The sequence below is a fragment of the Ochotona curzoniae genome, unplaced genomic scaffold (assembly GCF_017591425.1).
Source record: "Ochotona curzoniae isolate NIBS_2020 unplaced genomic scaffold, NIBS_Ocur_1.0 scaffold_3890, whole genome shotgun sequence".
NCBI classification, from domain to species: domain Eukaryota; kingdom Metazoa; phylum Chordata; class Mammalia; order Lagomorpha; family Ochotonidae; genus Ochotona; species Ochotona curzoniae.
The window spans coordinates 1,787,903-1,807,999 of record NW_024467115.1 but is presented as its reverse complement, the minus strand read 5'-3'; the positions used below and the strand labels follow the sequence as shown (position 1 = coordinate 1,807,999).

The 20,097-nt window shown below is 41.2% G+C and overlaps 1 protein-coding gene across 1 annotated transcript in view; it reads left to right on the top strand.

The window, feature by feature from the left end:
- Positions 1-1,026: 1,026 nt before the first annotated feature.
- MCM9 (minichromosome maintenance 9 homologous recombination repair factor) overlaps positions 1,027-20,097 on the top strand; it is an 80,367-nt gene continuing 61,296 nt past the window's right edge. The window contains exons 1-7 of the mRNA XM_040965531.1: positions 1,027-1,050; positions 3,450-3,765; positions 6,547-6,863; positions 8,309-8,390; positions 11,359-11,559; positions 15,986-16,111; positions 17,265-17,384. Coding sequence (XP_040821465.1) covers positions 3,462-3,765; positions 6,547-6,863; positions 8,309-8,390; positions 11,359-11,559; positions 15,986-16,111; positions 17,265-17,384 — 1,150 coding nt within the window. The 5' untranslated portion in view covers positions 1,027-1,050; positions 3,450-3,461. The remainder of the gene's footprint in view (positions 1,051-3,449; positions 3,766-6,546; positions 6,864-8,308; positions 8,391-11,358; positions 11,560-15,985; positions 16,112-17,264; positions 17,385-20,097) is intronic.

Genomic DNA, 20,097 nt, shown 5'->3' with positions numbered 1-20,097 from the left:
TTTTTTGAAACCAATTTTTGACAAAGCTGCAGAAGCAGGTCAGCGAAAAGCAAAAGTTGGTGAACAAGCTAACATATATCCATACGCAAAACAGTGACTTAGGATCCACACCTTGCTGCCCAAGCAAAAGTGAGCTGGTATGATCAATGGCCTTAAATGGAAAAATTAAACCTTAAAACCTTGATCAGAAAGAGAAGCTCCGTGGCCACGTATTAGGGAGGCTTCTCACAACGATTAAAAATCGCTTCTGAACAAATCGCAAGGGCCGCCCTGCGTCCCCACTCCTGGTCCCGCCCCTCCATTCAGGTTCCGCCCATCCGCCTGCTCTCCCTCCCCGGCCCCGCCCCAGCTCCCCCACGTCCCGCCTCCCCACTTCCGACCCCGCCCCAGCTGCAAAACGCCCCGCCTTCCCACTCCGACCCTAGACCTAGCCCCTCCGGGTCCCGCCCCCGCTCCTTGCGTCCAGGCCCCGCCCACCACCCCGCCCCGCTCCTTCCAGGCCCCACCCCCGCCCCTTGCGTCCAGGCCACGCCCTCCTCTCCCAAGCCCCGCCCTCCACTCCCGCCCCTTCCAGGCCCCGCCCTCCGCTCCCGCCCCTCTGCGTCTAGGCCACGCCCTCCACTCCCGCCCCGCTCCTTCCAGGCCCCGCCTTCCACTCCCGCCCCTCTGCGTCCAGGCCCCGCCCTCCACTCCCGCCCCTCTGCGCCCAGGACCCGCCCTCCACTCCCGCCCCTCTGCGTCCAGGCCCCGCCCCCACTCCCGCCCCGCCCCTCGGCGTCCAGGCCCCGCCCCACCCCGCCGCCCTAGTGCCTGGCGGGACGCGCGCCCGCGGCCGCACCCGGAAGAGGCGCAGGCCGGGAAGCTGGGTCGGAGCGGGGCTCGGCGTCCGCCGGCAGCGCGGGGGGAGCCCACCGGGCGCGAGGTCGGCGGCGGCGGCTCCGGAGGCCACGCGCACGCGCGCCGCTTCTCCCCGGCCCCCTCGCGTCCCCGCCGGCCGGAGCTCTCGGCGCCTCGGCCTCCCAGGCGGCTTCTGAGCCGGCGTGTCCCCGCGTAAGTGACAGGCGTCCCCTCGTTTCACGGAGTTGAGTTTTCATGGCACGCAGTGAGTCGCTAGTCTCACCCATGTTCTTTTTACTTAACAAACTTGCACTCCGGCGTCAGGCAGCGAGGGAACTGCCTGGCTGTGCGGCCGGGAGGCGGGCAGAGCCCTGCCGAGGTGTCGTCGGGCAGGGGCTGCGAGCAGAGCCTTCTGCGGGATCCGCGGGAAAGTTTGGGAAGAAAGCCTGCGAGAAGGGGCCCACTCCACGTTTGCCCGGCGCCAGCGGGAGAGGGGGCGGGCCTTGGGCGTGGCCTCAGCGCGGAGGGCGTGGCCTGGGCGGGGCTCCCGGCAGGTGCGGCTCGGCGGGGCGGGGCTATCGCGAGTGCAGCACGCGCCCCGCGGGCAGCTTGCCACCTGCTTTTTTGGAGCCTGGTTTTGGTTAAGAGGGGAAAAAAAAAAGTTCGAAGTATAACCGGTGAACAAAAAAAAGAGGAGGACTTGAAGACTCTCTTGGTGGAAGGATTAACAACGGATTTAGAAAACAGCGGATTGATTAATCTCTTCTATGCATGTGTTGAAAGCGAATGCTGTTTTCAAATATAGAAATCACTGGGCTAATGAGGTGAAATTTAACACCTGATAGTAGTTTGAACCTCGAATTCTCAGCTGCCATGCAACTGTTTTCCTAATTGTTTAGTTTGTGGCTCTAGACTTAATATGCGTTTACAGAATCTAAGCTATTCTCTTCTTACCTCATGAAAATCCAGCTTTTTGTTTTTGTGTTTGTAAATATTATGTAGTCCTTCCCAAGTGCGTTTGTCTCGATTTGCATGACTTCACCGAAAACAAATTACTCATCAGTGAGGTGGCCGTGGTTTATTTTCACTGTCTCTTTTGTGCATGCCTTTATTCATCTCAATCTAACACTCTCCTGTCCTTGTCAGGATTTGTAGCCTAACTATCATAAAGCCTTACAGTTTTCATCCTCCCATTGTATTAGGTTCTCAGAGAAGGCAAACTATTTCTAACAGATAGTATGTAGCAAATATTGAGAATGCTGAACTGCAACTTAATGGTAATCATCATTAATCTGCATATTCAGTGAGCCTAGTGCAGTAAGTCAGGGATAAATTAAAGAAGACAAAGTACAGGTCTGCTGCAGTGTTCTGTTTAAAAAGCAATCGTTTTTTATTGGAACAGCTCGTTTGTAACTCCTTCTGCCACCTCTGAGATTTGTCATCTCATTTAGATTTAATCCTCTCCTGGGTACTCCTGTTTATGCATTTTGCTGCTGATAGAGTACTGTGGCAGTAGCTTTAGTTCCCTGAGAACATAAAGCATTTGTTTATTGTGTTTTTTCATTTGCTGGCTGTACATGGTACACCTTAGGAAATGGGCTTTGTTTTGGGTTTATACAAATGTGATTTGCGATCTGACTGTATATTTGACCAAAAAAAAAAAAGTGTTGGTAGGACCTTTACATTCACATATAGGTTTTCCTTTAAAGATGGCTGCTGCAGGGCTTGGGGAATAAGGCGGGCACGGTGTATGTGTATGTGTTTTTAATCCCGATTGTAATTTCGAAGACTTGATGTTTTTCTCGTTTTTCCTTGCTTGTTGTACTCTTGACAGCTGTTTGTACTGAAACCAACGGTTTTTGCTAGGTTAGGAAGAAGAAATAAGAAGTAGTCTCCAAATAGCAGTTTGCAGAGCCAGTCCGTCAAATTGATCAAATTAGAATTGGCTGTCAACCTGATTAGTATTGTTTTGTTTACGTAATAAAATAAACATGAATGGATGTGTGTATAAAGTATAGGTGGAAAACATCTGGCCCTTGATCCTTACAAGGCCTGCAAAATCATTGGCCTGGTCCTGCAAAGATAACTGCAGACAGTTATTGAAACTCAATAAATCTTTGGCTAATTTTAAGTTTATTATTTTGTGTGGCCCACAGAAGATGCTATAAATATCTAAGGGAAAAAAGAAGTTAAAAATAGTTTCTTCAGGTGAAAAGACTAGTGTTTAGGATTTTATAGTTGAGAGCAAATATCTGTAGATGGAATATGACCCAAGCAAAGGCAAGGACCTTTTGGATATATTATATAAACTGTAATATTTTAATATAAATTTAAGGGGTAGGGCCAGGTTGAAGAAAATATATGAGAAGTGTTTTGAATTTCAGTAATTTGTGCCAACCTAGTGATTTTTCTTAATTTTAACTCCTCTCATTTCTAAATAACTGCAATTTAGGTCTGTTAAGATATGAAATGTTACTATTTTGTGATTACCAGGAAGTGAAAGTTAGGATGATTTTTAACCAAGAGATCTTTTTTGCTGAAGCGTGTGTATTTTGAGCATCAAAGGTCTAATATGTGCTTTTCTTTTCTTTCATCTTCTTTTTTTTTAATAGCCTAGAGTCAGGATGAATACTGATCAGGTTGCCCTGGTTGGCCAGGTGTTTGAGTCCTATGTTTCAGAGTACCACAGGAACGATATTCTCCTCATCCTGAAGGAAAGAGATGAAGAAGCTCATTTCTCCGTTGTAGTTAATGCCATGACTCTTTTTGAGACCAACATGGAGGTTGGGGAGTACTTCACCGTGTTCCCCAATGAAGTACTGACTGTTTTTGATAACGCGCTCCGAAGGGCTGCCTTGACAATTCTTCAGTCCCTTTCACAGCGCAAGGGCGTCTCCATGAAACAGAATCTTCATGCCAGGATATCAGGTAAATCACATAAGAGTTTCACTGTTCTGTGATTTTCTGGGAAGATTCTCAAGGAATATTTGATATTTATATTTCAGATGCACGTCTGTTGAATAGCTGGTGATCTCTTGTCTTGCTGACTGTCTTCTCTGTCACCCACGGGTGAGAGAAGGGGTGGGAAGCAGCATGTTTACGTGTCTGTTTGCTCACATTTGTGTGTGTGCGTAAAATTTTTGTCTCATACATCATTATAAGCTTTTATGACAAGTTACAGGAGAAGAAAAATGGTAGGTCCTGCCTAATAATCTTCAAAACTATTTTAGATAATCATTTTGTATGTCAACATTACCATTCTGCTCTTCCTTCAATATATTACATATTTGTTTTTAGTTCTTCAGTATCTTCATTTTTAAGAAACTATAGCAGTGGAGCAGTTGACAACTTGGCAAAGCTTGATCCTTGAATTCTTGCCTCCAGGTTTGACTTTACATTCTAAGAGTCATTCTTAGTGGATGGAATTAAGGGATGTTCAAAAGGAAGCCTGCATTGGGCTGAAAGGCTTTAGCCATTACCTGGGACATTTGCATCTCAGATCTCAGTGCCATTTCTGTTCTGGCTGTTCTGCTTCTGATTTAGTTCCCTGCTGGGACAGTCCCAGGAGGGAGCTCAGGTGCTTGGGCCCCTGCCACCCACATGGAAGGCCAGTTGGAGTTTCTGGCTCTTCACTTTGGCTTGGCCCAGCCCTGGCTTTTGCAGGCACGTAAGGAGTGAACCTGTGGGTGGAAGCCATTTCTTTCTTTTTCTGTGTTGCTGTCTGCCTCTCAAATACTATATTCCTGAATGATAGTAGTTTTTCTACTTCTTACTTGTTGAATTTTTTATTTAGTGGAGGGTTGAGCTTGTGATTATAATGTAAATTGGAAGTCTGCCATTGTAAAAATTAAAGGAGGACTTTGGGAAGGAGAGAGGGTAGAGTGGGCAATATCGTTATGCTCTTAAAACTGTATATATGAAACACATGAAATTTGTTCCATTTATGTAGATTTTTGCAAAGGAAAAAAATAATAAAGCAGCTCAAGGTTGTAGGGAAAGAGATATGCAGTTGAATGTGTACCAGATGGTACATGTATGACTGCAAGTATACATGCTAAACACAATGGTAAAGGAGCTCTAACGGCAGTGTTTCTTGGGAGCATGTCTCAGAAGATGTAGAGGGTGTATCATCTCACAGAAAAGGAAGTGTGCTCTGACCTAGGGTATCCCCAGAGGTTTCAAGAAGAGACGATGTGAAATGGCATTGTGGCACCACACGTTGCACTGTACGTTAAACCGCCACTTGTGGGGGACGGGGTGCCCCACCTCCACTTCCACTCTTGCTTGCTACCCTCTCAAGTGCTTGTTTTCCTGCTCTCCACGGGGAAAGAATCAGCAGATGGAAGATCTCTTTCTCTATTCCTCCCTCCCCCAACTCTCTGCCTTTGAAATAGATAAATATTTAAAATCAGAAGCAACACTCCATTTATTAATTTGCTTCTACCCATTTCCATTCTTCACAAGCTGCTTTCTGATTATTGTTGTTAGTTGAATTTTAGTGTCTGTGTCAGTAGAGAAAATTCTATTGACAATAGAAGCTGAAGTTTTTAGGATACCTGTTATAGTTATTTATCATGAGCTTGTTAAATCTAATGGAGCAGTCTTCAATGTGGAGATGTATTAGTATTTGTTTTTAAGATTTATTTGTTTTTATTGGGAAGACAGTTTACAGAGGGAAGGAGGGATTGAGATAAAGATCTTCCATCTTCTGGCTTACTCCCCAAATGTCTGCAGTGACCAGTGCTGAGATGATCTGAAGCCAGTCCAGATTTTCCACATGGATACAGGTTCCCAAGGTCTTAGGCCATACTCCAGTGCTTTGGTAGGCCATATGCAGGTTGCTGAACTGGAAATAGAGCAGCCAGGACATGAACCAGTGTCTGTGTGGGAGGCTGGCACTAGGAGGTGCTAGATTAGCCAGTTGAGTCAACATGCTGGCACCATGTGGCAGGTTTTTTAGCTACTAAATTCTAAGGACAAAACAGTGGGCCATGGAACATGAACCTGCATATCAAGTGCTGCTCCAGCTAGTCTGTTAGGAGGCAGGTACCCTTTGACCTTCCCAGCCAGCTTCTTTCTGTTTAGGTATGCATTGTAGCTATGGGTAAGGTAGAAGGCATTTCTGCACAAGACTTTTGTTTGATATTTTGTACCTTTTCAGTTGCCTTTTTTTAATGTTGAAAACAAGTTTTTTAAAGGATGAGATGATACTATGCATAAACCTCTTTATGGTTCAGTGCTTGAAAACACTGAGACTTAAGTAATAATTCCTGAACTGAACTTCAAGAGGTGAAAAAGTTACCTTGTGAAACTCTTTGGTCATTGTTCTGCTCTTCTTTATCACTGTGCTTTGTAGCTTTTTGAAGGAATCATCAGCTTGTTTTATGTGTGGCAAGCAGTACTGTATTCTTTGTTAAATATTAAAATCATGTACCATATTTATATCCTACTGAAACAGGTAATCTGCTTTTAAAATTCTCAATATGATAGCATGTAGAGATGTCCTTTCAAAAGAGCCATTGATAATTATTTTAAATTTTTAAAAATTTAGTCAGTGGTCTAATTTTTTATGAAGTCAAGGACAGAGCTTTTTTTTTTTTTTTAAATCCTTAAGATTGTTCTTTCTCTCAGGAAGTGTGTGAGGAGTATATATTATGTGGGGTCAAATCTTGTTACACAGGTTGATGTAATTGTTTCTTTCCCCATCAGGTTTGCCTGTCTGTCCTGAGCTGGTAAGAGAGCATATTCCTAAAACCAAAGATGTTGGACATTTTTTATCTGTCACTGGGACAGTGATTCGAACAAGTCTGGTGAAAGTGCTGGAGTTTGAACGGGAATACATGTGCAATAAATGCAAGCATGTCTTTGTAGTCAAGGCTGACTTTGAACAATACTACACCTTCTGCCGGCCATCCTCTTGTTCCAACCCGGGGAACTGTGATTCTTCAAAGTTCACTTGCCTCTCAGGCTTGTCTTCATCCCCAACCAGGTGTAGAGACTACCAGGAAATCAAAATTCAGGAACAGGTAAAAGATCAAAAAACTGAAAAAAATAAAAAGTGGTCTCCAGCTATGGGGAGATTGTTAGCATTAGCTAAGGAAGTCAGCAGTGATACAAATGAACTTGTGTCACTATCTGGATGTCTTAAAATGGACCCACGTGTATCAGGTTGTGGTCTTTAGATAGCATCTTTTTAGATAGAGCAAGGACCAGGAGGTGGTGTGTGGCATGATTTCATTGAATAATTATGTTAAAGAAGTGACTTGTTAAAATGTGTAAAACAGCTGTTCTTTTTGTTTGAAATTATTTGTTTGCTTGTTTGTTTGAAAGGCAGAATTACAGAGGGATAGAGGCAGAGAGAGAGCCAGAGGGAGAGTGAGAGTGAAAGAGAGAGAGGCTTTAACACTGGTTCACTCCCCAAATGGCTACAATAGCAGGAGCTAGGCCAGATTGAATCCAAGAGTCAGGAGCTTCATCCATGTCACCCACATGAGTGCAGGGACCCAAACACTTGGCCCATCTTCCACTGCCTCCCAGGTGCATTGTTGGGGAACTGAAGTGGAAAAGGAGCAATTGGGACTCAAACCTATGTTGTTATATGATGCTGGCCTTGCATGTGGTGGTTTTGCTTGCTATGCTACAGCACTGGCAACTAATCCGGATCCGGCCGCTTTTAAATAAAGGATAGGAAAAATGTTATTATTAATTGTTGTTGAAAGTTATGAACATTGTTTAACAAATGGAGTGGACCTGATTTTCCTCTCACTTGCAGCTCTAATGGAAAGATTGACTTTTTATCTAAAATCAATAGGAGAACATTAGTGCAAGGTGCACATGCAGGATCTGTGGTATCAAGGACTCCAATATCTTTTCTTTTTGTTCCACCATTCTGAACACACAGCTTCTGTTCTGATAGCTGTCTGTAGTCCGTGATCATGGTTGCAGCTCCGTCGTATCTGTGTTCTAGAAGTTATGAAGGAGATGGGCAAAGTTCCACCCATCTCACTAAGTTTCCATTTAAGCAGTTGTCTCTAGTACACTGTTCAGGTCTCAGTGGCTACAGCATGATCATATGATCATACAAAGGACCTGAAAAAGAGCCTTTTTTCTGGGCACTTACCCCATAGGGACAGGGAGCTGTGTTACTAAGGGATTGGTTGATTTGTTCCAGGTGTGTGACAAGATCAGGAAACAGCACCTTTCTTTTGCTTAATATGTAGAGAGCTTTCTTATTATGCTTAGTAGTTAGAACATATGTTTATTGTGATCATTCACAAAGGATTGTATGTGAAGACTTTTGCCACATTTGGATACAGGTACAATTTTCAAGAACACCTTCTTCATTCTCTGTCATAATTAACTCATAGGATTCTATACAGAAATGGACACGGTAGATTCAAGTGCTGCTTGAAAGTATCCAGAGGATACTTAGTGTGTATTTGAGCATGTTCTGTGTTCTCTTCCTTCCTAGGTTCAAAGGCTGTCTGTTGGAAGTATTCCAAGATCTATGAAGGTTATCCTAGAAGATGACTTAGTAGACAGTTGCAAATCTGGTAAGAAATAATTTTTGGTAGATTTCTGTGGGAAGTCCTGAAATACTAATTGGTCTAATACAATGTAAGCTAATGTCTTGAGCATTTTACTTCTCAGTATTGCATTAATTTCCATGCATTAGCTTTCTAAATTTTTACTATTGTTCTATTATTTAAATGTAGTCATTGTCAATTTGTGGGTCAAGAAATAGGTTTCGGAGCTGGCATTGTGGCATAGTGGATAAAACTATCACCTGCAGTGCCAGCATCCCACATGGGTGCTGGTTCACATACTAGCTGGTCCCCTTCCAGTCTTTTTCCTTGCTGATAGCCTAGAAAAAGTAGTGGAATATGGCCTAAGTGCACCCTACATGGGCTCTTAACTTTGGTCTGCCTTAGCCCTGGCCATTGCAGCAACATGGAGAATAAACCAGCAGAAAGGAGATCTGTGTCTGGCTGTCTCTCCTTCCTTCTCTCCCTGTAACTCTTTCTTTTCTTTTTTAAAGATTTATTTATTTTTATTACAAAGTCAGACATACAGAGAGGAGAGACAGAAAGGAAGATCTTCCGTCCGATGATTCAATTCCCAAGTGAGCTCAATGGTTGATACTATGCCGATCCGAAGCCAGAATCCAGGAACTTCTTCCAGGTCTCCCACACGGGTGCAGGGTCCCAAAGCTTTGGGCTGTCCTTGACTGCTTTACCAGGGCACCAGCAGGGAGCTGAATGGGAAGTGGAGCTGCCGGGATTAGAACCGACACCCATATAGGATCCCGGTGTGTTCAAGGCGAGGACTTTAGCTGCTAGGCCATGCCGCTGGGCCCAACTCTGACTTTCAAACAAGCAAATAAACCAATAAAAAAAGAGAAAAGAAAAACAAAAATAAACTCAAGAAAATTGGGGTAATTTGCCTTAAAAATAGTATAACCCATGTGATAAGTATGTGCCATCTTGGCTCCCTGCAGTATGCTACATTTCCCACAGAATCATTGTCAGTTGAGTTTAGACTTGAAACAATGTGTAAATATCTATTAGGTCCCTTGTTTGTTTAATGGAGAAACAGCTGAATATAATTTGTCAAAATGACCATAAATAAAACTATTTCATGTAAGTGCTTATGTATAAACTTGCCAAATCATTTTTATCTAAAAGGCTTATGGGAGCACAGTATAGTAAACCTTCATTATTTCTAATTGGGGTTTGAAAACCATCCAAACATGGTTTAGGAGACGTCTTGGGCTCCTCCTTATGCGTTGGTCACCACGCTGTATGAAATCGCCTCTAGCTGTACATGGCTTCTCTTGAATGAATTGGCACTGTTAGTTCTACACATTGAGCATTTACAGAATGCTTTTCTTCAGGAAATCAAAAGATATACAGATTTCTTAATACGGGTTAAAATTCAGAAGTAAAAGGTATTTGACTAATGTAAATAATATATAATTGGTGTAAAACTTGGAAGTAACTAATTAATTGCTTGTTAGTTTTGAGACAGTGTTTATTGTGTTAATTATAAATACCAGGGGATTGGCATTTTATCCTAGCTGTTAAATCTACCGCCTGCAATGCCAGCATACAGTATGGTACCAGTTCATGTCCTGGCTGCTGCATTCTAGTCTGTCTCAATGCTAATGGCCTGGGAAAAGCAGCAGAAGATGACACAGATCCTGGGATTCTGCCACCCATGTAGGAGACCTGCAAGAAGCTCTGGTGGTCCTGACCAGCACCGACCTTTGTATAAACACACACACACACACACACACACACACACACACACACACACACACAGGATTGGATTTGAGATATGTCTAACATACTATGTCCAATAAGATTACAATTTGAGGGAATTAGGATTGTATTTTTAAATGTTATTTTGGGCCCTTTTCTCTCGTACCAAAATATTGAGTGGTAAGCACTTGTATGTAAGCATTTATATGTGCAAACTTGTTCATGGGTGCATTGTAGCAACAAGCACAGATGCTCGTGTTTGGGGAATATGCCTCTGAGAAAAATGTGTGAAAACCTAGCATTCTTCCACTAGGAGTGAGGTGGGGAGGGTGGTTGTTCACACAGAAAGGAATCACCAAAAAGAAGCAGTGGAAAGGATCTTTGAATTAAAGTCAGCATTCATTCATTTCTTTACTCTTTGGCTGACTAGAAACTAAAAAAGACAGTAGTTGAAACATTAACAATTGTGATAAGTAAAAATGAACATGGAAGAAACTTCAGCTATGTCACCATAACTTTTTCCTCCTGACACCAAATTGATTGTTTTTTAAGCCTTCTGGCTGCAACTCCCACAATTCTTTTTTTTTTTTTAAGATTTATTTTGTTTATTGGAAAGTCAGATATACAGAGAGGAGGAGAGACAGGAAGATCTTCCGTCTGATGATTCACTTCCCAAGTGAGCGCAATGGCCGATACTATGCCAATCCGAAGCCAGGATCCAGGAACTTCTGGGTATCCCACATGGGTGCAGGGTCCCAAGGCTTTGGGCTGTCCTTGACTGCTTTTCCAGGGCACCAGCAGGGAGCTGGATGGGAAGTGGAGCTGCCAGGATTAGAAGCAACGCCCATATGGGATCCCGGCGCATTCAACGTGACGACTTTAGCTGCTAGGCCACGCTGCTGGGCCCAACTCCCACAATTCTTTAAATGAGAACTAAATGGTCACACTCTTAAGAGGATGAGCATTCCGTATAATTTAACAATAATGAGTACAACATGCAGTAAATTTTTCCCAGCAAGAGGCGGTAATTTGATGTAATTATCGTAGTTCAGATTAAAGGGTTAAACATACTGATTTCAGCTTTTAGCTATGCAGGTATCATTGCCTACAGAAAACAAAAATTTGAAAATTGGGATATTCTTTAACTTGATTTCTGGGTGTGTACACCCTACTAATGGAAGGTCTGAGCTCCCATTTCTGCTCATGTGAGTTGTGCCCCACATGCAGGGGCCTTCTGTTTTCACGTGATTCTTTCTTACAGGTGATGACCTTACTGTTTATGGGGTCGTAATGCAACGTTGGAAGCCCTTTCAGCAAGATGTGCGCTGTGAAGTGGAGATAGTCTTGAAAGCCAATTATGTCCAAGTAAATAATGAGCAGCCCTCGGGAATCATCATGGATGAGGAGGCACGGAAGGAATTTGAAGATTTTTGGAAATCCTATAAGAATGATCCTTTTGCAGGTATGTGATTAAGGGCATGGAGTTGATAGTTTTTTTTTTTTAAAGATTTATTTTTATTATTTTTTTATTGGAAAGGCGGATATACAGAGAGGAGATACAGAGAGGAAGATCTTCCGTCCGATTATTCACTCCCCAAGTGAGTGCAACAGGTCGATACTATGCCGATCTGAAGCCAGGAGCCTCTTCCGGGTCTCCCACGCGGGTGCAGGGTCCCAAAGCTTTGGGCCGTCCTCGACTGCTTTCCCAGGCCACAGGCAGGGAGCTGGAAGGGAAGCGGGGCTGCTGGGATTAGAACCGGCGCCCATATGGGATCCCGGGCGTGCAAGGCGAGGACCTTTAACCACTTGCGCCACCGCGCCGGGCCCAGGAGTTGATAGTTTTAATGGCATTACATTTGGTAGTTAGATATGATGTGTATGTTTGGGTCTGCCTTGCATGTTGCCTAATTCAATGGCTGTGCTTAAGGGGGCATACATTAGTCAGTGCCTCTAAATATATTCTCCCTTTGAAGATGATGAGAAAGCTGTCATCCCCGCAGTGGCTAGGGAGCAGAATCCAGAAGCTGTGCATTCAATACAGATTCTCAAGGGGCGGCAGGAACTCAGTTCCTTGAGCCAGCACTGCTGCCTGTCTGAGTCTTGAAGTCAGGAGCCAGAGATGGGAAATCAATCATGTGCTAGTGTGGGTCATCAGCATCTTAACCAATGTCTTCACCAGTAGCCCAAGTACCCAGCCTTGGCAGTCTTCTTTATTTGGGGATCTTCCTGGAGATTTTTCATTTCTATTTTAAACACCTATTATGGGTCCCGAAAAGTTTTTTTCCTACTTTCTTTTTGGTTTGTTTGTTTTCCTACTTGCTTTATCAGTTAAAAATGTAGTTCCTCTTTGGAAAGGCAAACGTTATCCTATGATGAAACCTCTCACTCAGTTGAAGATATCATTTTATGTTTTCAGTAATAAAGACAGTTTTTACAGGATTATAACTGAAGATGTTAATACAGGGAGTAGGAAGGACACGATCAGAGATAAAGCTATAAATATAAGCTGTGTCAACAGAGCAAACATTTTGACTCCGACAATAAGATGTAATTACCTAAAATAAAACATCTTGGGCTTGGAGTTTGTAGTAGTTTTTATTGAAAAACCCCAAATGTATAAAACATTAATCAAATCTTCAAATGCTATTTCTGTTCTTTCTTGGAGGCATCTTTTGAAAAAACAAACTAAAGCCATGAAGACAAGAAAATTTTATTAGAGTTACATCTTTGTTAAACTCTTTTAACTCTTTCTTTGACCCTGTCATTTTTTAAAAAGGTTTATTTATTTTTATTGGAAAGGCAGATTTACAGAGAGAAGGGGAGACAGATCTTTCTCTGCAAGTTTACTCCCCTAGCTGCTGTCAATGCCGGAGAAAGCTGATCCGGGAGCCAGTTGCTTCCTCCAGGTCTCCCACATAGGTTTAGGGTCCCAAGGCTTTCGGCCATCCTCCACTGCTTTCCTAGGCCAGAAGCAGGGAGCTGAATGGGAAGTGGAGCAGCCAGGACATGAACCGGTGCCCATATAGGATCCGGGTGCATGCAAGGCAAGGATTTAGCCACTAGGCTATCACCCCAAGCCTGGGCCATTTTCTTTCTGTTGCTCTTCCCAGGCCAATAGGAGGAACCTGGGTTGGAAGTAAAGCAGCTGGGATGCCTATCAGCAATGGAATATTGGCTATACAGATGGCAGCCTTACCTGCTAAGCCATGGTGTTGGCTCTTCATTTTTCTTTGCAGTATAAATGAGTTTTCCCTTATTTGCTCTGTACCATCACTTTGTTGTTGTTGTTGTTGTTGTTGTATTTCATAAATTCCATGTGCCTTTGGAACCCAGACCTGAAGCTATGGAACTATATCCAACACTCATCTTCATTTTGCCAGTCTAAAGCTGGAGATTGCTTCACTTTTCCTCTTGAAAGTTGAGCTGATTCATTACCTGATACTGTGGGCGTTGACTAGGTTGAGCCTGGGGGTATTATTTTAATCCTTAAGAAGGATCCCTTGACTCTAGTACCTGGATTCTGAATAAAAATTGAGCTGCAGGAGATGGGATCTTTTGGGACATTTGAACCTACTATATGGTAACTCAGTTACTTTAGATCTAAAAGTTTGTATTTGTTGGAATAATGGCTATATAACTGGCATGGTCCAGAGTCTTACATTTGCATCTTAGGGTAACACTGACCCTATTATAATGTCTTCCATGAATAGCCATAGGAGCTTCAACTGCCATGATCCAAGAAACCACATTTTTCAACTTAAAAACAAATTTAGGCTGATGACCTTTCCCTTTTGCTTTTTCTCTGGCACCTCAGTCCTATCTTCAAAGCATATCCTTCATACAAGCATAAGTAATTCATTCAGGTAATAAAACAGCTAACAGGTAAATACATCCCACTGTGTTCCAGGTACCATTTCTGTACTTTGAGCTCCTTTGGTCATGCCACCACAGCCTGTGTTTTTTAAATTGATGCATACCTTCCACCTGCACAATATTCACTAATTCTGCCTTTACTCAACAAAGCTAGTTCTTCAGTCCAACAACCCAACTTTGTAATGGCTGACTTTCATGTCAGTTTGCTTTCTTTCCTTGTATTTTTTTTAAAAAGATTTATTTTATTTTTATTGGAAAGCTGGATATACAGAGAGGAGAAGCAGAGAGGAAATTCTTCCGGCAGATGATTCACTCCCCAGGCGGCCGCAATGGCCGGAGCTGAGCCAATCTGAAGCCAGGAGCCTCTTCTGGGTCTCCCACGCGGGAGGCAGGGTCCCAGAGCATTGGGCCGTCCTTGGCTGCTTTCCTGGGCCACAGGCAGGGAGCTGGATGGGAAGCAGGGCTGCTGGGATTAGAACCAGCGCCCATATGGGATCCCAGCATGCAAGGCAAGGACTTAATCACTGTGCCATCGCGCCAGGCCCTCTTTCCTTGTATGTTTAATCTCTGCAGATTCTTGTCAGAATGTACCTACCTGCTCCAAGTTCTTACCTGCTTTAGATTTGGGGTGTTTTTGGTTTTTTTCTCCTTTCTCTGTTAGGAAAGGAAGGGATCCTAGGGATCACAGTGAACTTCCTCTCTTTCTATAGTCCCTTTGTTCCTAAAATCTTTTCCTCACCATTTGGCCATCCCAAGTTACATCACATCTTAGTGACCACTGAGTCAATTTTGATTCCTTGCAAAAAACAGCCTTTGTGTAGAGGGCCATGTTATAGGACGGCTCAGAAAAGGCTTGGTAGAATTTTGTAGATAGGACAGTGAATAAGTGAAATAACCACTGTATGCACAGGTGGGACAAGGAGGTTCTCCGATTTGGTGCTTTGTTACAACAGTGGTACTCATCGATGCTGTACACAAAGAGCTGCCGAAGTGAAATACATGAAATCAGTTCCCTTATAGAGATAAAACACATAGAAGAATTCAGGATCTGCAGCCTGGATAGTTACAGTTGTAGTTGGCTGTGATCTTCTCAATACTTTGATACTGTAGTGATTATTACGAAGAATCAGTTTGCCAAATTGCTCTGAGTAAATGGCTGAACTTTCAGGTCAGATTGATTTTATTTCTCTTCCATTTTTAGAGCAAGTCCATGTACTTCAGCTGTCTCTGTGTGTAAAGGTCACTGCTGCCATGATCTTGTCATTCTTTCTGAGAACAGACACCTTCCTTTTATTGAGTACACTGTCGTGATTTTACTCAAATTACTACATGGGAAGTACAGCTGTTATTAACAATTGTTTCCTTTGTGGGTAATAATTGAGAGAGAAGAGGAGATAATGTCCTTTGTAAAGATTAATTCACATTAAAGCAGGTAGCACCCAGGAATAAAGAGCAGACTTTTCACCTCAGGACATTAAGAAAAGAATGTGTATGGGCTTGGTGTTGTGGTGCTGCAGGGTAAGCGACTGCTTACAACACTGGTAAGGGTGCCAGCCTGAGTCTTGGCTGCTTCACTTCCAATTAGCTCCCTACTGATGCACCTGAGAAAGTAGCCAAAGATGGACCACATGCGTGGACCTCTGCCAGTCAGGTGGGAAGCCTGGATTGAGTTCCAAGCTGCTGCCTTCAGCCTGAGCCCTGGCCACTGCATCCACTTGAGCAGAGTGAACTAGCAGATGTTAAGATTTCCACCCCTCTCTGACTCTGCCTTTATATGTGTGTGTGTGTGTGTGTGTGTGTGTATATTGATATATATACATATATATATTATGTTTTAAAAAGATGTTTAGAATCAAAATAAGGCACTCATTTCAGTTAGTCATTTGGAATTAGTTCTCTTATTATTTTAGATGGTAGAACAGTTTTTAGGAAAATGGTGTTATAATAAATAGGAAGGGATATTTCAGTTCTAGTTTCTTAAAAATTGTTGATTTCTGATTTTTCTGTTTTTGTAGGAAGGAATGAAATACTGGCCAGCTTGTGCCCACAGGTGTTTGGGATGTATCTGGTAAAGCTTGCTGTGGCCCTGGTGCTGGCTGGTGGGATTCAAAGGACTGATGCTGCAGGAACACGGGTCAGAGGTTAGTAATGCTTCAGCGTTCTGAGGAACATTAATGCACAGAGAAAAAAGATCTTTCTTTCCTGAATAAGAATTATTTGCTGAGCTTTATTTTCCAAGTGTAAAAAATTTTTAAAAAATCTACACTTAGTTATTTTATTAATGCATTTTTTTCTCAACTATTTCAAGACCTCTTATATTTTGCTCTAGCCTAGTAAGGGTGCTGTAGTGTAGAATTTTTATATTTCTATTACTGTATATCTATTAGATTAGAAGTGTATAGTTTAATGTCTGGAAGTCAGCAGCTCCCTAGTGACTGTTGGCTTGTGTCTGTTGATTCCTCTTCTAGTAAACGGGCCAGTGTGCCCTCTGTTGTGACTGGCTGCTGTAGGCCACACACTTGAGCGAAGATTACTTTGAGCCCATAATGTCTGGATGGCGGAAAGCTCTTGTGCAGCTAATACACTTAACTTGAATCTGGCATAAAGATTTATCTTGGCTCTCAGGTAGATAAGCAAATACTAAAATAAAAGACTAAAAGGATATTATTGTAAGCAAACTGATAGTAGGGACCTGAATAATTAAATATAGAGTTTATGTATATTATATGTTTTGATAACCTATTTGTGAAATATTCTGCTAAATGACTCGTCAAATAAAGGCTTCCTATTAATATATTTACAAAGTCCTCGAGTAGGACGGATTTGATTAATAAGTGAATACACCTACATTCCACAGGATATTCTATGTTCTTCTGTTACATATGAATATGTAAATATGGAAATTATAAATATGGAAAATGAGAATACTTTTAAAATAAAGTCCCCATCACTTCTAAGTGCCTAGATAAAAGAATATTTGTAGGATTCCTACGAAAAACTGTGTCCCTGTAATTTGTTACTTAAAAACAAAACTGAACTTTAAAGGGCAAAATTTTTAAATAGTTACAGAGACTTAACATCTGGGAATATCGCACAACTTATTTAATATAGATCTTAAATGTCAATGTAAGATTGTATTTGATAGTTACCGTCTAAAGACTTTAATTAAACTCTTCCTCAAACTACCTAGTGTAAAACTGTATAGCAAATACAAGTTATCTTTTTGGTTAATTAACACTTATTATTGGGTCCTTTTGAAGAAATAAAAAGATGTCACATATTTACTTATTCTAGGTGAACCTCACCTTTTGCTCGTTGGAGATCCTGGGACAGGAAAATCTCAATTCCTCAAGTACGCAGCAAAGATTACACCACGGTCTGTGCTGACCACCGGAATCGGATCTACTAGTGCAGGTATTTTCTGGGACAATTCTAAGTATTTTAACATTACTACAGAAGCCAACTGTGGTTTTCTTTTGCAACTTTACCTATAGTAGGTTAATTTAATTTTCTAAAGTTACCATCAGAAAATTGATAGGAATAGGTAACATTGCTTTTTATCGCTCAAGAAATATTTTTAAAGTACTACTTTTTTCTATCAATTTGCATGTTAGTTTTGACTAATTCCATTTGATTTTCTAGTGAACAGTTTCATATGCATTCATGAAAAAAAAAGTGTGTCATTTGGTAATTTATGAAGACTTAAAAAAACAAATGTTAAAATATCAAGTGGGGGAAATTTCACCTTCTAAGAATAGACGGCTTAGAGCTTAAAGCACCTCATGGATGAGTAACTCCTACTGGAGTTTCTTTGGCATACATTTGTCTATTAGAAAGCATGTTTCTGATTATTTCTCTGTGGGGCTTCATCAACTGTAATGTCAGTATATGAATATAAAGTGATTTAGGAAAATTTTTTAAATTGTGTTCTGGTTTTATTTTACAGTATTGATCGCAGTAGTATCTAACATTTTATAAATTTTACTTTCTCTTTGTAAGGGCTTTTAAATTCCATGGGCTATGCTCCCACATCTCATAAACTTACATTTGTCACAAGACATATGATGCTTTACTAGTGATCCCAAGTATGTTGTAGAGGAGCTTTCTGGTTTTGAACTATATAACTGAACAAAACATTAAGCATTGAGAAGAGGGATTTTTTAATTGTCAAGGGACAAGCTTCAGGACCCTGGAAGGGAAGTAGAGAAAATATACAGAATACTTTTTGTACATTTAAAACTCTTATGATTCAGTGTTCTAGAATTCTTTTAAGTGCTACTAATAACAAAGATGTTTTCCAAGTAGTTACATGAAGTGTTTCTCAAGCAATTATATGCAATGTCAGGAAATCAGTCTTAAGCTAATTTTATGAGCTACTAGGAATTTGTTTATTTGGGCAGTTTTATAATGAATAGCTGCTGATTTCTCACTGTACTAGTGAATTGTTGTAAAAGTATATTACCTTCATTTTTTTTTCCTTCTTATGCCAAGATAATGAGAAAAGACAGAGGAAATATAAATTTTAGAATCAAGATACTGCCACTTAAATAGAAAGGACCAAACTTACATTGCAACCCATTAGTCATAAAAAATCAATTCATTGGGTCAAATCCGCACTTTGAAAATGTAATACAGTAAAAATAAGGATACTGCAGTACTGTGTGTTGTAAAAGTGCACTAATGGGGGGGTAAAGCCCTAAAGGGGACATCTTCTTCATAATTTTTAATGACAATATATCCTAGTGCTGCAAGGCCTTTTTTTTTTTTTATAAACTACCCATAAATGCGCTTGGTGTATCTAAAACCAGAGAGTAAGACCATGTAGAAGCCTACGTTTTTAGCATGCTATGATGGGTGGATACAAGCTTGCTTCCTTAGGTTCCTTAGATGACACCATCCTCTCTAATCTGCCTGACCTATCCGCCGTGGCATACAGTGTGTTCATGTTCACAAGCTCAAGATAAGTTATTTACTCTGATCAGAAGGGGTGGGGGGAGGTAGTTAACCTTCCAGCTGTTTCTCTGCAAATCAGGCTAAACAGGAAATCTAGGTGCTAATTTTTAATCAGTTTTCTTTTAAATTTCATAAAACTATCAAGTTTGATAGCTCATGGTTTCTAAATCCCAAACTTTGTGAATATTAACAAATTAAAATAAAAATCTAACACTGATATCACTTCAGATTGATCATAATTAGAATAGAAACTCAGCAGTGAGTTGTCTTACTTGGCTGTATGTATTTTGTTTCCGACAAGGACGTCTTGTTTCTGCTGTATTAATCACTGAGGTCTTTGTTGGAAAGTGTTTTATTTTCATTTTATTTTTTTTTAACATTTTTTCTTAATTGCAATTAGACAAAAAGACTTTATTCTCAAAGTTTTAACAGTCGGAAGTACTCTGCCTTTAAAAATCTGAACTAGTTAATGGACAATATTTTAATAACCTGGTATATTAAATTTCAAAGTTTAACATTTAGCAGAACTGCTTCACAAATTCACTTTTACAGGAATTATTACAACCTAGAACCCAGATTTAACAAATGCCCTTCCTTTCCTCAAAATAAACTTTTAAAAGTGCAGTATAAAAGTTTTAGATATAAAGGCACTGCATAACCTGCATCATATGGCTGTCACTCTTTGCAGCAAGAATAAAAATATTCTACCCTTAATTTAATGAAGCATAAGGAATTCCTGAAGAACCTAGCTCTCAAGTAAAAACTTTTGGCCCACTTGATGAATTTCCTTCCCAAGGTTGCTTTTCAACAAGTTGTAATTTGGCAAAGCAATCTCAAACATATCTACCACACTTGATCTTATTCTTAATGAATGTCAGAAGATATGGGACAGGGAGGTATTTCCAACGCTGTACCTTTTATGATAAATCTAAAATCCTTTACTAAATGTACTGTTGCCAACAATAGATGCTTTACCGAAAGAATTTTTAAGAATTCATAGTATAGTTATAAATCCAGTGATATTTGAGCCATTAATCTCTGGTCCTTAAACTATGGAGTTTTTCTATCTGTTCTTGATTTGTTGAATTCATTGAGCAGTAGTGATAAACAACCTAAGTGCTTCGATGCCTTAATTCTGTAAAAACAAACCGTAAGCACGCAGGCACATTTGTTA